This window comes from Schistocerca cancellata, chromosome 11 (assembly GCF_023864275.1).
Source record: "Schistocerca cancellata isolate TAMUIC-IGC-003103 chromosome 11, iqSchCanc2.1, whole genome shotgun sequence".
NCBI lineage: Eukaryota > Metazoa > Arthropoda > Insecta > Orthoptera > Acrididae > Schistocerca > Schistocerca cancellata.
Window position 1 is genome coordinate 167,985,859 of NC_064636.1, and position 22,671 is coordinate 168,008,529.

A 22,671-nucleotide genomic window follows, 5' to 3' on the forward strand; every position below is an offset into this window, starting at 1 on the left:
TCAAATTGATAAAACGAAGAACACGAGCAGCTGCTCGTGGGTCATGCGCTAAAACGGCATCTAAAGTATTTGGCAGGTTAAGATCGAAACGCAGTGCGTTAAAATCCGGGCAGGACATTAAAATGTGGCGGACCGTCAGCAATTGCCCACATGGGCAGAACGGCGCCGGCGCAGCCGTCAGCAGATGGCGATGGCTGAACCGGCAGTGTCCAATTCTTAACCGGGCCAAAACTACCTCCTCCCGCCGAGAAGGGCGTGAGGAGGACGTCCAAGCCACGGGAAGAGGTTTCAAGGCCCGAAGCTTGTTGGCTGTAAGGGCAGCCCAATCGGCATGCCACAGCGAGAAAATGCGCCGACAAATAACCCTGCTAAAATCTGACGAAGGGACACAACAAGAAGCTGTCCGAGGCTGGAAGACCGCAGCCTTGGCATGGGCTGCTATAGAGGCAGCCTGGATCATTACTTCTGCAGGGGACTTGCAACGACTTGAGTCCATGCCAGGTCGAGTTGCTGCTCTATACTGGGCAAAAGTAGGACGTACTGAGAGGTACCTCGTGACTTGTCACCTCACAGTAATTTCGCAGTACGTTCAGTGATATGCTTATAAGTCTGCAAAATAGTAGTAAGGACATCAAGCTTTAAGCTGAAGTTTTCCTGCATGAACAGCTAAGCGATAAACAATTTTCCTTATTTTATGGGTGTGTCAGTGACAAAGTGTGGTGGAAGTTGCGGAGTTCTCTCCAACTCTCAATGGATATAACCTGGGTACGCGCACAGAGTTAACGCTGGCTCAGAACAAAATTTTGCAACTGTAATACTTTACGTAACTGTGCCTAAACAAGGTAACTGGAAGATTACCACACCATTTTATACTTTTAAATCAAATTTTTGGTGCCCTGGAAGCCGTTAGACAGGTAACATGCAACTGTTATTGTCCACCAGACACCGGGTTAGCCACTTAGTAATACAGAGACTTTGTTCGTTGTATTTTGACGCTGTGTTACAGAATGTAACGCCTCTTTGTACATCTACGAAGACTAAATATTTCCCCTAGGTTGCGCGGAGCGCCTGCTACTAGCGGAACATTCACACCCGAGCCGACCTCTTGTAAACAGGCCCATTTAACACCGTGCCGACTGTTCGTTGGAACGTGCGTTACATATTCACAAGCCGGTACGTGTTAAGTAAGCGTACTCGCGGCCGTGTGTGTCGAAAGCGGAGATCCCGGTAATGACGGCGCGCCATTTGTTTTCAATTACGCTTTCAATGTGTGTTCGGCAAGTTCGTCACGTTTGAATGTTAGGCAGCGTCGTATCTGCTGATAGAGCGCGTGCCTGGAAACCGCAAAGTCGCGGGTCCGAATCACGACCAGGCCATCGAATAATTCAGTCTGCCTTTTTTTAACGTAGCCTTCACCTCTATGATGTAGAGCAGTGTTTCCCAAACTGTTTTCCGCAGAAACCGAGCAAGTGCTCTGCGAACCACGTAATAACTTTTCTTTCATTTTCGACATTTTTCTGATCTTTAAAAATGTTATGTTTTGCGTTATTAGTTAGAATGTAAAACTGAAGTAATGACTGACTACAACTAGTTTCATTTTTTTAATTTTTTATTAACCTTCAAAATAAACAAGGTGCTCCATCAGAGTGCCAGGATTCTCAAAGTTCCGTCAGAAGAAACGTTTGGGAAACCATGATACAGATGCTTTCCACATTAAGCTGTAGGTCCTCTTCCCATATGATTGCTGGAAAAGGTTAGAGATACCAAGTAACCGAGGTGGCTTCTAAGAAGACTCACCAGGCCACAAGGAATAGGAATAATAATAATAATCACAATAGTAATAGTGCTGTATGCAGCCGAAACGCTATCCCTAGCAGCAAATGAAAGCTTCCTCGAACTGGACAGAACAGTCCACGGGATCATTAGGACAATAGTGGCATTCAATTACAAGAATACTACCCACCAAAAAGGTCCAACATTTAAGTATTTTTCATAGACAAGAAATAGGCCAGTTGCCCTACGATTTTTGCCTGTTATTGAAACATTGGCAAGAAAAAGATCCCAGTAATTCCAAGACCATATCAATATACCTGCTGTAGTTCCTGAGACTAGTCCGAGCGAGCTGGAGGTCTTCAGTTCATGTACATGAAGAGAAGATTCAATAAAATTTTTACTTACTGCAACATGACAACTTACATTTTATGTTTGCATGCTACAATTTTATGTTTTTATGAATGCAAGGTAAGTTTTAATGCCGAAAACACATTTGACATAATATAGTACTTTCCAGGTTTTTCCTTTTACTGTGAAACCTTACTTCTTGCCAAATTCCATGATCCAAGATCAACAGGAAGCGCCCTCTAGGTTTACATGTAGAGTTGCGTGTGAGACCAACGACTATCTTTTGACTGCATTCATTGCTTAGACCAAGGGACCGCAAACCTTGGTATGTACGCCTGTCCGTTGCTGAGAAAAAGCTTCTAAGTCGGACGACGGATACAAAGCAATCCTATAAGCTTTCCGTTTTTACCGACTGAGGTACGAAGCCGTAAAAACTAGGCTATCCACGAAAGACGTTTACGACTTTACAGTAACCTCAAACGAATGAACGAGGGCAGATTGACATATTCCATTTATTTAGAAATACCGAAGACGATCTGCCACTCGCACAACGCATCCTGAAGACCTCTGTGGCAGGAATGTCTTCCGTTAAGATGGCAGTAACAGACGGGCTACATCGAGATGAGCCACCAAAAACACGACGCGGTGCCCGTTGAACAGAGGCGTAAACATTCCTACTCAGTGACGGAAATCTGAGCTTCGAAAGGCGCAAACTCCACTGCCAAAAGTAACTGCATGTGACATGGTCCTAGATAGCGGCAGTGAAACAAAAAATATACTTAATACAAAATAAAAGCGTTACAATGTGCTGATTAAAGCTAGGTGCCTATAGCTATGGTCAATGCCACGCCATAAACACAGCCAAGTTTAATTTGAAGAAAGAATATGAAAAAAATGTTGGGTCCCAAGTACGAAAATGGGTTTGGAAACAGAACCAATAAGATGTGGAAAAACGGAATATGTACAGTGAGAAAGTAGAGGATTACATTATAGGGCAACTTAAAGGATAAGTTGACAAAACTTTTGACGAAAACCCAAATTTTATGATTTATAAAAGTTGAGAAAGAGCTACATGACTTGGGAATGAAAACAGACGAATTCAGGGAGAAGGAAACGCGTTTCTAGAAAGAACAGAGCAGGAATTAAGTATTGGGAAGCAAAAAGAAAAATCAGCTTTCGCGTGGCTCGGGATTGGCCAAATTCGGTTCATAATATGGCGGCTAGGTAAGCAGCCAGACGGAAGCACAGTGGTCAACTTATCACAGGAATCAGTCAGCGTTAATCCTTTCATCTTATTTTCTCTAATAATGAACCAGATAAAATTTATTAAGAGTGCAACACGATTGTATTATAAACACCAACACATTAGATTTCAGTAACATGAAACTTCCTGGCAGATTAAAACTGTCGGACCGAGACTCGAACTCGGGACCTTTGCCTTTCGCGGGCAAGTGCTCTACCAACTGAGCTACCCAAGCACGACTCACGCCCCGTCCTCACAGCTTTACTTCTGCCACAGTTTTCACCTGCCAGGAAGTTTCGTATCAGCGCACACTCCGCCGCAGAGTGAAAATCTCTTTCAGTAACGTGTTTGATGATATGGCGATTGAGACTTCTCACTGAATAAATAGATGACAACTTTGACGATTTCTGAAGAAACAGAGGAAGGCATCTAAGCAATTCGGTAGCGGGCTGCTAGATTTGTTACCGGTAACAGCACGTGAGTGTTACGAAGAAGCTTTTTAAACTCAAATGGGAATCTTTCGAGGGAAAAATGTTCTGTACGCGAAACAGTAGTTACAGAACCGGCAACTCAAGTTGACTGCAGTATATGTCGCGTAAGTTCCAAAAGATAAGCGAATTTGGGGCTGATGAGGCATATTCTTCCCTCGCTCTGAGTGGAACACCAAAGGAAATTACTAGTAGTGGTATAAGGGACCCTCCGCCATGCACCAGAAGGTATCTTGCGGACTACGTAAATGTTCCGTAATCCCCGTCTACCTTAGACGATGTGTACTGATCAAACCGTCCAACAGTAGTATTTGACGTACCTTCGCGGGCGAAAGTCAGGATTTGAAACCCGCTCTGATACATAATTTTAACCTGCTCGGAAGGGTCAAAGCAGCGGACATTCCGCTACAGGGTGAAAACTCATTGCTTATTGCGGTGTGGGTCGCCCGTAAAGGCTGCGTACACAGTCATACGAATGTGTAATAGATACGGACGCACCTATATCTTCATAGGATGCATCAGCTGACGGTGGCAAAGGAACGAAGAGGAAATCACGTTTCTGCTCACGATATATGAAGGACCTGAGAAAAGTATGTCTAAAAATATGTAATGGCATTGACCTGTTTGCAGAGTTGCAGCCAGAGGAGTTGTGCCATGAAGTTCCCATGGTAGGATTTTTTTTTTTTTTTTTTTTTTTTTTTTTAGCGAAGACCTGCAAATCAGCGCCCTGCGCTACAGTTGGCAGCTGATACTCAATGGGCCTGAACAGACGAAATGGTCCGATATCGCTGGACTACGAGATGTGAGATATCAAGCCCGAAATACAGTTACGGTAATTTGCTACAACTTAATTATTTATAGTACTTTGTCACGAGCGATCTGCATCGGCATACTCAGGAAGCCACCAACCGGAGCTATGTTCTTTCACAGGTGCAGCTCAATACAAAAATCATTGCCATAATTGAGCAAGGAGACTTTGGCCTTCCCAAGACTCTAACCGCAAACGTTTGGGTTTGCAGTAAAACTTGCTAATACAACAATTTTTCCCGCAATTCCCATTTATGCGAAAACCTCTACAAACTATCAGAGGCCCCAGCCACAACTTACGGGCTAGTGAGGCACCGAAGTGTAAGTGCACTCGACTGAAAGGTTGGCGGAAGGGAGATTCGCTATCAACTATCAAACGTCCAGCCAAGAACCAAGCCACCAGAAACTCAACACAAGCTGCGATTGGGGAAGGAAATCTGCTTCATTTTCCCAAGGAAACATCGCAGCATTTGAATTAAGCGAGTTAGAGGAAACTATGAAGAATACATTTCGACGACCAAACAAGGTATGACGGTGTGATCTCTGCTTTGAAGCAGGTTTAACCATCTCCAATTTCGGTATGTACGTAGTGGTCAACATTCGCCCATACTGAATGTATCATTCGTACAAACACTGCTAGGTGAACTTGCCAGCATCTTATTACATAACACCTAAAGTTTCCTGTCTTACTACTACGCCACCTCGCTGGTTTGTAACGCTGTCTTTCAGTCGTACGAATGAAATATGTAGTCACTGTTGTCCACAATGTGCAGTTTTACAGCACTGCTTCCTATATGACCTATTTTGCCTCCTTCCGCCTTATAGTTGCCACAGGTCAGGGGGTGGCATGTTAGCGGCGGGCTCCTCAGTCCTCACCCCTGCTCTTGGCGAGATCAATACTAGGGAGTCCACATTTCGGAAAGCCTGTCTCAATTCCTTCTAAAAGCCGCCCAGGGGTTACTTCCACTGCACTCCGGAACGGAATGGACTAAAATTAGGCTGAGGGGTCCCTGTCGCAACAACCATTTTCATATTTAGAACAAGGCGGTGCGAGATTCCACGTCTAAGAATAGGATGATCCACCCGAGGGGTGGCAACTAACCTATTTCGTGCTGTCTTTGGAACTGCGAAAACTTAATACGCGCCGCGAATGCTTAGTGTCGCACAGCGATACTTTATAACGAAATGCCAGTTTTTGGAAGCGGTACAAGCGAAAAACCGGCAAACCGGTATTTTCCCTCTCTTAATTTGCTCGAAATCGATAACAAAGCAGCCACAAACTGCAACACTAGGAACACAATATGCAGACGCATCGACACAGATGAGGAAGCGTGGAAGTGGAAAATTATTAACGGTCACCCTTACCTGGTGTGCTTCGCATAATCTCGATGCGGATATGCGGAATAGTGCCATCGTATCTGCAGTTCGCTTCCTCCTCTCGTTCCGGTTTCTGTTACTTCTGACCGCTCGTCCAACCCGGCTTGCCTACCTACTCAAGCGCTGCAGACAGTCGTATCCGTGAGATACCAAAGTAGGCCAAACCCTACACCTAACCTGCTTCAAGTAATACTGTTGGTTCACGCCAACTTTTCTGCCACGGCGCGCCAGACCGTACCTCCCGGCTGTGACGTCAACCCAAGATGGCAGCCACTAGTACGGCTGGTGCCCGCAACGCGGCACTGCTCCCCTGTTTAGTGCAGCTTTACGCCGCTCTGTAGCAGCACGTTCCAATCATCACGCAATTGTGATCAATACGCTTGCCCCAAAAACGACCAACGAGGATCTGACCAAAAAACAGAAGGCGACAGGAGTTTCACGCTTCAAAGCACTGGGTCCGATACACAGTTATTCAGTCACGGAGGCGTAAGGTGCTGTACTGTGAAAGAAGTTGGAGAAATTTTCGAGAGTTGACCATCTGGCTCTAGTTTTCGCCTAAACACGTCAACTAATGTCACTACAGGCTAGTAATTGGTGTGGTGGTTAGGCACCTCGGGAGCATCTGTTCTACTCGCCGATAGGAATTTTACCCGCTATAAAATCAATTCGTGCTGACAAAAACAAAGGCGTAAGCAAGAAGTGGCGTGATTTCTTACTACGTTATCTCTAAGGAGCAGAACTCAGAAGTGAAAGCTTTGCTTCGTCACAAGTGGCAGTAGAGAAATAGGACTGAAATATGCTCGGTGAGTGTAATGCGCTAGTTATAGCCGGTAATGAGCGATAAAATTGTCTACTGTTATGCTTAGGCAGTATTCGATATACATAGTTTTCTTGTGTCGCTCGAGCAGTGAATATCAATATAAAATCCGTACATAAATAGTGTAGTCCAGACGTCTTCGGTCTAAATTAAAGTCCTGCTCTTGTATCATAAATCACTTACGAAAAAAATAAATCTTGTTGAAAGCGCGGTAGTCTTAAATAACAGATACAATTAAGAGCGCAATTAGAAAGTACACTGAATCTATTTCTGTATATACTAGACTAAGCTTTATCAAAGCAAAATAAATACCGAAAATTTGATTTCAGTGACTACATGAAAACTACTACTACGAACCCATCTGTAGTGCAAGACGCTAGAGTTCATTCGTTACTTATATGTCAACGGTAAGTCGTTTCATAAAATTAACTCGCACCTTATATTACAGACTGAAAAAGCGCAGGGAGTGCGATATGTTACTCTTTTGTTTTCCTATTGACAGTTTTGCACAATGGTTCTAGGTGTGTCAGAAACATTACAGAAGTATTTGCATGTAGCAACAAGCATATCTTTCGATTGGAACTGTTATTTATGTAAACTAGCCCCACTCAACGGCAGTTCACTACCCGTTTGTCAGTCTCTGACTAAACACTTTCCAAATAGAAAACTGACTCTAGAACGACATAAAAACTTTAAACTTGCCTTCTGTGTGCAAATATTATTCGTTTATTAGCCTCAACAAAGGGAATTGTACGGACATCTTGTTTAACAATTATTAGTGTAGTAAACACAATATCTGCATTTTAGACACTTACTTGAATGTAAGAACACACACAAGTTATGTGTTATAGTAAGTGCCCCTCAGTGAAGTTTCTGTACACTAAGTTTTCACTCTTTTGAATGGTATTAGAACATTTATTATTTTGTAAAGCAGTGTTTACCTGAGAGAAATTGGTAGCTAAAGCTTGGCAAATGGAAATACTTCTTTCCATGCTCCAAAAGCGTTATTGAAATGGGGGGGGGGGGGGGATATGACGCATTATTTCCCAAATTCCATGTGTAATTCCTCTCAGCCTTCCATGCAAACAGTAAGGTGGGATTAACTGAAGTGTTTTATACTGCTTTTCCAATCCACAACAGAAATGTTACCTTTCTTCACAACCTAGAAATTGGGGTAAACTATGTTATGTATTTGTCATCACAACCATCCTTTGAAAAACTAATATCAATGCAAAACAAATATTGTCAGTGTTGTGTTTTTTGTTTGTGAATGTATATCACATTTAGTTGACCCAAATGCTGTGTTTGTCAGTCATTTGAAAAGCTTCATCAGGACAGAATGAGTTGTCTCTAGCTTGAAGTTCATGGAGGTGCCTTGGATAACATTTGTATTGTAGGCACAGCCTGATGATGAATGTATTATGGTCTTTTCTGAGATATGAACCATAAAATGATGGCTGTTGAGGAATGGAAGGTAGAACTTGGGCATAAAATCTACTGTGATCTTTCTGTATAGTAAACTGGTAGGTGGCACAGTCCTGTCAGACTTGTTTTTTGATTTATACGGTGCAATAGGAGTGTAAGACTGTGCGGTGCTAAGGAAGCCAGTGTTTCATCGTGAAAGGTCCCAGCATAAGTCTTAATTAAAACCTTGATGCATATTTTAAAGCTTTTGAAACCCGTCATGATGGAACAGCGGTTGCCATATTGAAGGAGAGTATTACAAAAGGTTTTTTACAAGGCACTTAAATATATGGAGGCTTCCTGCAGAAGCAACTGGCATAACACCATTGATAAATATAGACTTTGAACAGAAGTCTGTTGCTAAGACAGAATTTACAAAATTTCTGAGTGTGTGCATTGATGATCTACTGAAACGGTTGGTTTCAACTAGCCTACTTATGCTATTAGGGTTGTTGCAAATTTTGGTGATAAACATATCAGTAAATTAGCCTACTATGCCTATTTTCATCCACTGCTTTCATATGGCATATTTTGGGGTAAATTATCATTAAGAAAAAAAGTATTCATGGCTTAAAAGCATGTAATCAGAATAATAGCTGGAGCTGATCCAAGATCACCTTGCAAACATTTATTTAAGCGACAAGGGATATTGACAGTACCTTCACAATGCATATATTAACTTAGTTAAAAAATAATACCGAAGTGCTTAGTTAAAACACTAGAAGAAGGGTGATCTTCACTATTCTGGATTAAATCTGACTTTTTCACAGAACAGGGTGAATTATGCTGCCACTAAATTATTTGGACATTTGCCAAATGGCATTAAAAGTCTGACAGATAGCCAGACAGCATTTAAAAACAAACTAAAAGAATTTCTAGATGACAAGTACTACTAGTCAATAGATGAATTTTTAGATATGAAATAGTAAGTGTAAAAAAATTATACTGTGCAGTGAGGACACTTATGTTAAACTGACACATTCCACATCATTACAAAATGTAGTACTCATGATCTATGGAACAAGTATTAATGTTATGTAAGACCATAGCTTCCATAAGTTTCAGTGAGAGAGCAATAGGACATACCCTACTTCAGTTTGTGGCTTCAGCCCAGCAGTATATATTTGGGTACGGTCAGGCCATGTAACACAGTTGACTTGGCAGAACAGTTTATAATTGTGTTCTGAATGTCACTGAAAACTAGTGATGAGAGACTGATCTCTTGCTCAGTCCAAGGTCTTGATTAGGTTGGAATGCAATAAATAGTTTGTGAATTGGCAAAGTGAATGAATCTGAACAAGCGAATAGGATTGCCATAATAGACTGACATCTAGCATAGCCGGAGACACACATTCATCACTGCAATAATCAACTTGCACATCTTATTTCTGATATTGCTGATGATTCCGGTGATGTGGTTAAATCGTAAACTTGTATGACAAAATACCAGGAAACTTTATTTATGAACAATAGGAAAGACAATTTAGTTACATTCGTCACGTGATTTTCCACGATTCTATTAATGACACAGCAGACAAAGGAAAAAGCCACTGACACTGTAAGTGCACTTTTACCAAAAGAATAGTGTTGGTGTCCTCTACTTTTTGTTGGTGCCACATCACCTTGTACCAGTAGTTTGAAATGGCTGACTGTTTCAGGCCTTTCATTGTTTCCGTGAAGCTTCTGTGTGAGCCAGACTAACATACAACCACACAGTCTGTCCTTTGTATACGTTCAACATCTACTGTTAGCGCTACTTGATATGGGGCCTCAGGTACGTGAGCAGTACCGTAGGGTGGTTGTCATGAGTCTTCTGTAAGCTATTTACTTTGTAGACTGATTGTGTTTCCTTATTATCCTAGAAACAAATCAGCCTGTCATCTGCTCTACGTACAATGAGTGTCTTGTGATTATTCAGTGTCATGCCACCCCAAATTATGTGTACAAATTGGCATATTCCATTTTGTGATTCATTGATACTGTTTTTGTAGAATACTACTTCTGTCTTCTGTAAAGTGCACTATTATATGTTCCTGAACATTAAAAGCAATTGAAAATGTTTGCGCCACAGTGATAGGTGTTGATCGACAATGAATAGTGTATAATTGCTTTCCCATATGATGGAACTAACTCATTCAGAGTGTGTATCAGTAAAAGATATATGAAGATAGTAACAGTTCTTGAAAGAACAGATACCATTGATGACCATGCAGCTTCTCTAGAATAAATGATAATTAATTGAACCCTCAACTGCCGACAGGTGCTGTTCACATAACTTGATGGGGAGAGCTGAAAATATGTGACCCGATTGGGACTCTGTCTCAGATGGACAGAGCATCTGTCATGTAATCAGGAGATCCCGGGTTCGAGTCCCGGTTGGGGCACACATTTTCAGCTCTCCCCATCAGCGTATGTCAGTAACACTTGTCAGCAGCTGAGGGTTTCAATTAATTATCATTTATCAATGAAAGAGCTTTGTGCATTTGTGACAACGCTCACCTGCTTTACCTCTTCGTTGATTGTCCTTGGAGTCAACGTACTGGCTGCTACACTAGCTGAAAAATGGGTTGTGGAAGTGCAGCTACTGTCTACTGCAAATTATTTAGCTGAAAATGCGCAGTTGTGTTTCACAGTCTTTTACTTTCACTGTTCACAACCCCCCTATTAATACGCAGTTACATATGCCAGTACACTATTGTTTAAACGTTTGATAAGCTTCATTAAGAGGTTGCAGGTGAACATCCACATACTGCTACAATAGTTTACTGTTGAATATCTGTGAGCAGTAACAACCTAACCACAAGTTCACAGTTCTTGAAAAATAGAAACGTACATATGGAGCAGACACTGTGATTGTTTTTACACATGGTGTAATTGTGTAAAACTTATTTCACTGTTAAGTTGAAGCGTTGTTGTTCTAACCAACACAGGTTTCTCGTCTGAAACTTGGCGGTGGTCTGACTGTCTCGTGACCAAAAATTGGGCCCTTATACATCATCACAATAATAGGTGCTGAAACTACACATTGTTCGAAATTAAATTTACAGAAATTACAATTAAAACTTAACTCATTAAATTAACTGAATACAGTGAAAAATTCCGTCTTAACAGTTTCTTCTACTGCAAGGATTAAGCCGAATTATTTGTTTAAATGATGAAATTAACATTATATTTACGTAAACAGTACTTTTGTCAAAACTTTTAATTACTTTGGAATTAAGGGCTGGCTGGCTTTGCTAATATGTTTTCGAATCGAGCCAAATAAATACTTTAAGTATACTATTAGTTGTTTCTCTAAATGTTTATAATTAGTACAGAATTTATACTTGTTTACATGTCAAAAATAGAATTTAAGTTATGAAACAATTACTGATTTCATGCTATAAGAAAAAAATACTAACTAGGCATAATAGAAAAAATTAGAAAATCAATTACATACATAAAACTAAGCACAAAATTAGATCTGGTGTTATTCTTTAAAACTTGGGGCCAACTTTTCTCTTTAATGAAAATGCAGATTATATTCATGTATGTTGATGGTAAATTGTTAAAAGTGAAAAACGAATTTAAGGAGGCAGATGGAAAACAAAAGGGAAATTAAAATTATCTCAGTTTGTTTCGTCACACATCGGGTGCAAGTGGAAGAGTGCATGTGTTAAGACGCAGACCTCGGACTCAGGAGGATGGAAGTTTCAATTATCCACCCTGTTTTAAGTTTTGCTAGAGTACTTTCAGCCAATTCTAGGATGTTCTGTTCAGCAAATCCACCTGTCCTCGCTTTGTTAAATGCACATTTATGTTTGTTTGTATGGCTTGCATTTTCCTTGTATTAAGTTGACAGACCTATATCATTGTGAAATGATCATTGGTTGAATACAGTATTATTGCACCTGGTAGTGAGGACGCTTCAGTTTGGTTGGTTTATTGTGAATCAGTGTGCGATTGGGCTTGATGGTATATGCACTACTGACCTGAAAACGTTGACACTGCAGTGCCTTTTCCTTAGTCACCGCTGTACTTGTTTACTGTAATGTCACCGCATATTTTTGATAACTCAAGTGCAGTAATATCGTTTTTGAGTTGTACTATTGCTGATATTGGTAATTATTACTAATACTAAGTAGCTCTGGTTGTTGTTGTGATTGGAGGCTTACCCAGTGCACGTGTTGTTTCCGGGGCTCTCGGGTGTCTAGCTGGATACGATCATTGAAGTCCCACTATATTTCGGCGAATAACCTTTGCACCATCATCAGGTGATTCTGATGGAATGGTCTGTTTGCTCATTGTCGGTGTTATTTATGTCTGTCAGCTGGGCTTTGATTCCCTGAGCCGACAGTCCGATTGCAGTCACCGGCATTCCGATTGTGAGCACCGATGCTTCGATTGCGGCTGCCGACCCAGAACGATTCTACTGCCACTGATGTACATATCGTGTAAGGATTAAGAAAAACAAAAAAAGAGAAATTTGGGCTCATATGGAGGCGCATAGACTACCATATTATCCTCACTTCATTTGCTACTAGAACAGGAAAGGGCAATACAACCAGGGGAACAAAGTATGTTCCGCTTCGTACACGCAACAGTGGCTTGCAGATCATATATGTAGGTGCAGATTGTGGTGGCACTGCAGCTTGACAGGGCTGAGGGGTTGTATCTAGTGTGGTGGGGGTGGGGGGAAGGGGGAGGAGAGGAAAGGGAATTGGAGGAGAGGGTGGCTGTTGGCTGGATGGGGGGGGGGGGGGAGGGAGGAGTAGGAACAGCTGCACGTGATAGAAATGTGGCACCGGTAATCCAGGAGAGTTGCAGGCAGCATAAAATGACTTGAAGGGGTCAAGTGGATGGGGGGGGGGTGGGGGAGAGAACAGACAAGAATGGAGGTTGTGGAGAACAGGATGAAGTTATGTTCCCTGGGCAGAGCATAAAGGAGACTGAGGCAAGGACGACACAGGAATAAAGAAAGCTTTGAAAGGATACCGTCTACTGATATGTAGTTCAGAGAAGCTGGTGCTGTGACGAGGAACCCAAATGTCTCAGGTTGCGAAGCAACCACGGAAATTGAGTGAGTCTTGCTCGGCAGTGTGTTCCACCTTCGAGTAGTTGGCTTTACTGTCGGCAACCGTTTGGCCGTGGCCATTCGTTTGGGTGGAAGGCTGGTAGGTGGTCGTGTCCACGTAATATCCTGTGTAGAAATTGCAGAAGAGCTGGTATATGACTTCATTGCATTCACAGGTGGCCCCACCTCTGATGGGATAGGACAAGCCTGTGACACAAATGGAGTAAGTTTCGTCGGTGGATGAATCGGACAGGTCTTACAGCCTAGTCTTCCACAGAGGTGTGGCGAGGGGTTGGGGCTGAGGCTGGGGCTGACATAATGATGGAGTACAGTATTATGTGCATCGTGCGGATGGCAGAATACAACTTTGGGAAGAGTGGGAAGGATTGTGGGTTTGATGTTCCTAATTTCAGCACAGAATAAGTAGTGGAAGTGCTGACAGAGGATGATGATGGTGATGAAGAACTTCTCCTTTGGAGCCAGTCTTTGGACTCGGTCAGAGGATTAGGGGCACGTGTGATTGTGGACGCACTTGTGTTTGTGTTAACCACCGTAAACCGAGTAAGTCCAATGTTTAGAGTTGCATACGTGAGAAATTGAGGCAGCACTGTTACTTTTGTGTTATACTGGCTTCTTTCCTACTCATCAATTTGTTCCCTCTTACTAAAACGTGCAGCCTTGACAAAGAACAGATGTTGATAGCACTGTTGTTGTTGTTGTTGTTGTTGTTGTTGTTTAGCAATGATGGTGAGAATGACCCACTCTCAGGATAATAAGGCCTTCAGTGGATGTAATTACCCCACGAGCCTAGGTCAGAAGCAGATTTCCCAGACAATCACCTCCAGTCCTGGTAGTGCTGATTTGTCACTCAGTTTTATCCTGGTTTTGAATGTATTAATCAACTATTTCAACAGTGCCATGACTTCCTAAAATCATGCTCCGAAATATCCGTTCTGAGATTTTGCCCACCACACCTAGAATAGCCTTTCATCGCCTTCCCAATCTTTGTAATACCTTTGCCACACCCTATGCTTCTTCTGCACTTATCTCCCTACACTATGGCTCCTACCCTTGTGTCCATCTCTACTGCAAGACTTGCCCTGTGCACCCTCCTACCACCACCTATACTAGCCCTGTAACTGGCAAAACTAATACTGTCAAAGGGAGAGCCACCTGTGAAATGACACATGTCATATAACAGCTGTTATGTAAACACTGTTCGGCCTTTTACATCAGTATGACTACCAGCAAGTTAGCAGTTAGGATGAATGGCTATAGACTGTGGATGTATAGCGCTACACAAAATGCCTAGTTGCAGAGCATACACTACAACACGAGTCATGGCCTCAGTGCCTGTTTTATCACATCCGCCATCTCGATTCTTCGACTAGATACCAGTTTCTCAGAACTCTGCCGGTGGGAACTAGCGCTACATGTCCTTGGCTCTTGCCACCCGTCTGGCCTTAAATTACGTTAAAATTTCTTCTGTGTCAGCATTTCTTCATAGTAACTAGTCCTTTCTTCACTCTGGTTTCATTTTCTACATCTTTCATTTTCTGACCTGTCTATTTTTCGTCATGCTCCTCCCACCTTCGTTACATATAATGTGCTTAGCTTTTCACTCTTATTAGCTTGTGCACGGTGTTTTAGCAGTAATCTCTGTCTTGCATATTATCCTGTCTTTGACTCTCAGAATAAGACAGTCTCTAATGAAGCTTTGTTTTGTGAGACCGTAGATGTTGTGTAAGACAAACATTAAGTGATGTGCTGTATAAAATTGCAGATTTACTCTGTAAGACGAAGAGTGACATTTGGAAAATGTTCGATGTATAGTCCACACTTAAGGTGGGAAAGACATTAAGTGCCAACAAAATGATTGTATTCTTTCCTGTTCCCATGCCCCCGCCCCCCCCCTCCCCCCTGCACACCACACGACAGACAGACAGAGATTTACAGGATGATTCTTATTAATGTTTTAAAAGCTGTGATGCGCTGTTGATGATAGCGCTGAGACAAATAATTTAATGTAAGACACATGGGATTACAAATCTTGGGAAATATCCCAAAATTTTGGAGATGTTTGACATGTGATGCCATCAGATGATGTTCCTGGCTGCAAGTGCAGGGGTCGGGCTTGTCGATCCTACCCTTGCCGGTATTGGGCCGTGCTACACGTGGCTCCATTAGATACACTGTTTTCGTCCTCGCATTATCTGAGGGGTTACAGAAATGCTCGTGGTAGTGGTAGTACAAGACTACGAGGAATTGGTTTACGTTTATGAAAACAGAGTAGCCTAGCAGAGTGATGTGTAGCACCGCCTGCTGCCAGTAAGAGTAGGACTGACAGGCCCAGCAGCTGCACCTGCACCTGCACTGAGATAAGTGATCTTGTGACGTCACGTGCTGAACATTTGTCATCACTTTTGCAGCATTTCCTGATACATACGGCCCCAGGTGTCACAAGTTAAATTATTTGGCTCAGTGTCATCTACGTCACTATGGGGATTTTTTAACATCCCCCTGTATATTTGTATGTATATATACATACACATGTATAAATATGTGCTTACATCTATATATATATCTTTGTATTAATGGACCAATATTCATTGCTAACTCATCACGTAGTATATTAATAAATATCGATCATCGTGCCCAACAATTGTGTATGTAACAGCAATGCTGCAAGCCCTCAGTGCCGTACTTGGGAACTTGTGTACTCGTTCTGCTTTCTGCACTGATGTAGTGCGCCTGTTGCTGACAGCAGACTCCACTGACAAGTTTTCAGTTAAATGGACAGAGGCGGTGACTGGTGTCCCGAGTCTCTGAGCATACGGAGAGGGCGAATTTGAAGATGTAGTATCCACTGGCTGGTTTAAAACGGCTGTACAAATCTCATTTGTGATCTCTGATGTACAGTCACGGAGACTTCCCATTACCACAATTACCATTTGTTGTTTGGGTATAGTTGTAACTGTCAACATTTTTGCTATACTTCTTTGCTCCTGGCAGGTTTACCATCGAGTCTACTTTCAATTTGCCTTTAGTGATTACACTGCACGTTAATTTTTCACCTCGCGCAGGCCGCGATTGCAGTGCGATGGCGACCGCGTGCGGCAGTCGCGAGAGGAGCCGTCGTCCCGTGTCGTGTGACACGTTCGTCGTACTGCCGCCGCTGACGGAGCACGGTGGTGTCGTCTTCGGTAAGAACTCGGACCGGCCCCGCGGCGAGGTACAGGAGCTGGTCTACTTCCCCGCCGCTGACCACCCGGCCGGCTCCGAGCTACAGGTACACTGTCGCTCTTGTCGTTGTCAGTACTCGGTGGACCAATTTGTGTACAGACAATGTGACCACATTAGTCTCACTCGTCTACACTGACAGGTACAGTTCTCGGGGCTAAAGTCTCGACGAGGGCCGGCATCGGGCACGGCAGTGTTTGTGGATGCGCAGCACGTCACGTGCCCCTAGGTACTGCAAAACATCATTTTTACATTTTTCTGTCAACTGACTCAGAAAAGTGTAAAATACAAGAAAGCATAGGAAGCAGAATGAGCAAAAGTAAATAAATTGCTCTTTCTGTTGTTCATATTGTTCAAAATATGAGGAAAACAATTTAAATTTTTCCTATTTAAAATAATTGTTTTCCTATCTAACAGTAATTAGTTCTTCTTTTCTGTGAAACCATATGAAAATGATATTTGTGTTCTAATGTGAGACTTATTATTGATAATCATTGTGCTAAATAAAACTCGTAACACAATATTGACGATAACACTAAAGTCGGCATTCTTCGTAAACAGAGGACACCACACGACAAAATCTAAAGCTTGTTGCTGACGAGGTCATTTGGTTCGGGGAGGTCCTGTGTGAGAAACGGGGCAGAAATTGTCATGTTACGGAGCATCTTGGAGGAGAAACGTTTGTCTGACATCAGGTCATACGAGGCTAATACTGCACACGTAGTATGGATTAGAGTATTTCAAACCGAAGTAATGACAATTTGTGAAAGCCCGTTATAGAGATGACTGTCTGCAAAAGCAGCATTTATTTGTATAAATAAAGGAAGAGGAAAGGTTGCTACTAGAGTCACTGTCATCAGATCGTGACGATCGTTAAGGCAGTGATGCAATATACTTTCCCACCCTTCCAAACACTGCGAATGTATACTACAAGCGGCCGTGACCCAACTTGCCGACAGTGAAAGTTTTGCTTAGCATGCTAACGCTATGTTACACAATCTGTAACTTTCGTGTATAGCCTGTGTTTTCTGCTTTGTTCTCAGGTTAACTTTGAGCAGGAATATGATCCACTTTTTGCAGAAATCTCTGTGAAAATCAATGTTAAAGATTGTGATAATGTCAAAGAAAAGTTAAAATGTGGGAAATGTTGTAACGTAGAATAATTAATGATCGGAGAGCGTTACACTGAGAGAACAGAACTTCTGTTGGGACCAACAAAAATCAATGTAAAAAGTGGGAAAACATAAAATGTGCGAACATAAAAACGGAATTCACTGTAATTTCATCTAACCAGTGAGAGGCAAGAAAGGGAGTGGTATTGTTCTATAAGCAGCAGTGAAAGTTATAATCATGGTTGTCACAAATGTTGGACTATTTCTCCTAAATATGTTACACTTTCCTATGTTGTGGTTACAGTGAGGCCTGAGAACATTGCTCTTCCGTATTCCTCTCGAATACACAGCAAATTTTGCATCTGTGTTAACTTGAGAATATGACAACATTCCATCATCTCTCGCTTCAAAATGTCGTTTCTCAGGGGCTGCATAGAACCGGCAGGTGACACACCATCTTTTGTTCCCATTATACCTCACAGCAAGCATGGACAGCATTGCTGCATGAAACATCTACATGTGCATTTGTACTCTACAAACCTCTGTAAATTGTGTGGCAGGGGATGGTTCCCATTGTACTAGTTATTAGGGCTTTTTTTTCCAATTCCATTCACATATGGAGTACAGGAAGAGTGATTGTCAAAATGTCTGTGTGTGAGCATCGTAATTAACATTAGAACTGCTGATATTTGGACATAGCTAGAACCTCAGCTGGGTCACTAAAGACCCGTGTATCTTTCCCTTTTATTATCCTTTATCAGTGGGTTATTGTTACTACTAATGAAAGTAGTCTTTAAAGCACCGGAAATTTTATCATGAAATCATCAAATATAAATTATCATTTATTATTTTAAAAAGCTTACACACATTTGCTGGGTACCTTTGCTTCTGATCTACATTTGTTGCAGACAGCTTTCTTGGACATATGACACTTTAGATGATTAGTTTCCTTCACAAGGCAACGCATTCACTGTTCTTGTCTTCGGGTGCAGCAGAAGTACTGGTCTTCCTGGTTGCTGCGTACTCCTCAGCGAACTCCTTCCCCAGCTGCAGTATAAAGTCTCTGCATTTCAACTTTTCTCATTTGGTGTGTTGTATAATACTCAGGCCAAATCCATCATGTTGTAAAATGTGAGAACAGTCCAATGTCTCAGTGGTGCTTTCAGAATATTTGTGAGCCATTTGGTCGATCGCTTCCACCCCGTATTTAGAGTCGTTATAAAATGTAACTGTACATGGCTTCTTTTTTATACCTTATTGAATTTTATTATAAGGATGCGTGGCACTGTGAATCGGATCATTCCTGTTGTTCTTTCCTCAGTAAACGGTCAGTGTGGTATTGTTCTTCTTCGACACTACTGTGCTGTTTAACACTTCTCTTGCCTTCTCGATAAGACTGGAATTTTCTTGCGAGCTCCATTTATTGTGCCCACTAGACGTGTATCATTTGCTTTCGAGGTTTCAGAGGGCACCGTGGGGGTGAAAAAATTGTCACGTGACATTTCTTCCTTTATTGCGGTACGCTTGCATCAATTTTTCCACAACAAAATTGCCGAGATGCTCATCAGTTGGCCTAATGTCATTCCTTCCTAGATAAGGAAAGCATTTGCATCGTATTTGTTGTCTCTATCTACTGCCATCAAATACATTTGCCCGTATTTGTCCAGTTGTGAGGCCACGAACTGTGTGAATCTGCAATGGTACTTTGAAGGAAAAAGCTGTCCGTCAGTTTTTATATGTGGAACCGGTATGTAGCCGCATTGTGCGTTGGCAATGAACTTGCACCATGTTTTTTGATAACGAAGCAAACTTGTCTTCTTTCAGTTGTTGTGATATTGTAGATGTAATGTCAAATCTGAGGTAATGTATTCTCTCTCTAAAACTGTCATGAGCCGTTGTTGACTTCACAAAATTATTTCCCCACTTCATTGACCACAGTGTGTCTAGTTGTAAGTTATTCCTTCCTATAGCACCATAGATGTACAGTGTAGCTATAAAAGCTTCTAGTTAGTCAGCGTTCATAGTCCAATTGTCTGAACTCGATACTCGATGTGCTTCAGCCTCAATGCATTTACAGTGTGTTTCAGAATTTTGTCCATTATCGCATGGTCCCAAACACTAGGCAGGTCTCATTTACGTTTTGTTTTGCGTGCAGAGATGGTCCTGCGTAGCCTTGGAAAACATTCTGTTGTCCGTATCTGCCAGCTGAATAGTCACTTATAACTCACACATTCCAGGTTGTTCCACCTGTTGCTACAATATCTCTACCTGAAGGAAACTGATGTAGTCATTTCATTGTCCACGACGCCCACGGCCACGAGTTGACCTAGTCTTTTTGGCAGCTGTTTGTCTAATAGTAGTAATTGGTATTAAAACACATATTGGTAGTCTAGATATTGTGGAATGTTAGGACAAACATCACACCTTCCTAAATGTAATTTGAGACTTGTAAAAACTCAAGAAAACAACAACTTATAACCATAAATGGTGCAATTGAAATCTGTATCTGTGTAGCACATACATAAACAATAATTATTATAAAAAGAAACGCATGAACATGCATACCTTACTCATTAGTATTCAGTAGAACGTCCTGAGGAGTACCGTCTTCTGATGAAAAATCTGGAACTCAGATGGTGGTAATTCTGCTTCAGATGAAGGCTTCAACAGCTTACCCTCAGATTCTTGATCTAAAATCTCATTTAGTGCATTTATAATGTTCTCTTCTGTTCATAGACGTTTGGCCATAATAAATTTGTATGTTGCAAGCACTATTTACACAGTTGGAATGCACCACTAAAACCATATTTCATGAAACAAAATACTGGCTGCGCAATACTTGCATACGTGGTCAGACGTTTCATCCTGCTCTCCCTCTCCTCCCCTGCTGGGAAACTGCAACATCGTCAGTCATTGAGATAAAGGAGGTTTTGCAATTGTTGACCAAACACAATGTAGCAGTAAGCACGAAACTACACAAAAAATGAAATTGCTGTAGCGGTTGCAGCAAAGTGGTCAGAACTGACCCATCTGCATTGTAGGTGAATCGTCATATTTCTTTTAAGGTTTTCCCATAAAATGTAAAATTTATAACAACTGCTAATTACCTTATTTCATTAAGTCTCAGAAATTCAGCACTGTAGGCAATACTGCAAAAAAGTGACAAATGAAAAAAATTAAGAAGTGGGGTCACGAGTGACCCAGCTGCGGTTCCAATGTTAATCAAATCCCTACGAGACTGATATATTGTGCTTGTAGTACGTTGCAAGATTCATCATTTAAAGCCAATTCTTGACACTTTATAAGTAGGAAGACTGGGGACAATTTCTGTCGACCTTAGAATGTCTACTACTTAAGTTTCTTCAGTACCTCTGTAACTACCTCCCAGAGGCCAAACAAAATTGTCACCATCTGTGCTGACCTTCTCTTAGATGTATCTCCTGTTAGTGCTATTTGGCGCGCGTCCTACACACTCGAGCAATATTCTGTGATGCCGCACGAGCACAATTATTCCACTGGGCCTGACGTTGTCTTTTACCACTCTCGGGGCCAAATGCACTATCACGAGGCCATTGTGAAGAGTATAGTGTGAACTTATTAACATGGGAGTATTAAGAAGGTGAAATTTTGAACTACAGTTGTGAAAAATACTCGGGGATAAAGCCTGTACTACAGGGAGGAATTGAGGTATCCGTAACAGAATTACTCACTGTTTTCTTTTCTTATACTGAATGTATACAAAGAACAGTAGCACAAGGGTTACAGTTCTGTTTGGCTCTTGGAGGAGCATCACAGAATATTGCTCAAGTGTATGGGACGTGTGCCAACTAGCACTAACAGCAGATACATCTACAGAGAAGGTCAGCATAGATGGTGACCATTTGATTTGACCTGTGAGGGATAGTTACAGAGGTACTGAAGAAACTGAAGTCAGACACTTGAAAATCGACAAAAAATATCTCGAGACTACCTACTTATAAAGTGTCGAGAATTGGCTTTAAATGACGAATCTAGGAATGTACTACAACCACTGTGTATCACTCTTGTAGGGGCCAGGAGAACAAAATTTGATTGGCACTAGAACCACAGCTGGGCCACTGGTGACCCACTTCTTAATTTTTCCATTTGTCACTTTTTTGCACTATTGCCTAGAGCGCTGAATTTCTGGGACTATGTACAACAGATGCAAATTATCCTGTGAAAGCCCGCTTACAAAATTTCGAGACCCACCGAGTGAAGATATTCTTCATCTGCCTGTTTGTCACTCTTGTAGGTAAGGCAAAGACAACATTAAACTAATTACAGCATACGTAGAGGTGTTGTTGCCATAGCAGAGTATAGAGAGAAGATAGTGTTACGTGTCAGTCTACAGTTGCCGAGCAGTTAGGAGCAAATGCCGAAGACGAGCTTCCTGTGGCTGCAGGTCGAGTACTCGCATCGACAGTGAGCACAGTCAAATGGCACCTACGAGAGGCCCAGATTTTGGGACTGTAAGATATTCGCAGTGGGAGACTTGAGGAACTCGGATATCTGATGAAGGCTAATTGTAAGCATTAGAAAAAGCCACCGGTTGCACAGCACGAGTCAGTATCGAGTCCGTGAAGTGAGAGCTAACAGAAGTAGCAAACGCTATCAGTATTGTAAAATACACTTACTGAGAGCAACACTCTAAGTGTGAAAAACGGGCTTATCAGAGCTTACCTGAGGTAGGTGACAAGTGACAGATTGGCTTCTCAGTTATCTGACTGAGAACTCTAATACAAAAAATTGCGTTTTTAATGCATTGTGGCAGTGGAATATTTCTCCCTTCCTGTAGTTAGCCTATCAATACACTGGCACTTTAGGCTTCAGCCAATCTGATGATAAATTAACAACTTCCAACGTTGTAACAGTGTTCAGGTGAAAGCTAAACAACACTGTGCTTCCTATTAAGTCTGGCACCGGCAGTG

The 22,671-nt window shown here is 41.9% G+C and overlaps 2 protein-coding genes across 3 annotated transcripts in view; one reads left to right on the plus strand and one right to left on the minus strand.

Moving 5' to 3' along the window:
• Positions 1–6,287, minus strand: part of LOC126108521 (probable citrate synthase 2, mitochondrial) — a 234,300-nt gene extending 228,013 nt beyond the window's left edge. The window contains exon 1 of the mRNA XM_049913792.1: positions 6,025–6,287. Within this exon, the coding sequence (XP_049769749.1) occupies positions 6,025–6,072 (48 nt within the window). The 5' untranslated portion in view covers positions 6,073–6,287. The remainder of the gene's footprint in view (positions 1–6,024) is intronic.
• A 187-nt stretch (positions 6,288–6,474) lies between these two features.
• The window catches only part of LOC126108522 (secernin-2), a 114,567-nt gene continuing 98,370 nt past the window's right edge, over positions 6,475–22,671 (plus strand). The window contains exons 1-2 of one of the 2 annotated variants that reach the window (XM_049913793.1): positions 6,475–6,839; positions 16,454–16,659. In XM_049913793.1, coding sequence (XP_049769750.1) covers positions 6,833–6,839; positions 16,454–16,659 — 213 coding nt within the window. In that variant the 5' untranslated portion in view covers positions 6,475–6,832. Of the gene's footprint in view, positions 6,840–7,252; positions 7,261–16,453; positions 16,660–22,671 lie in introns of those variants that run through there. The other variant, XM_049913794.1, reaches the window with a different exon arrangement.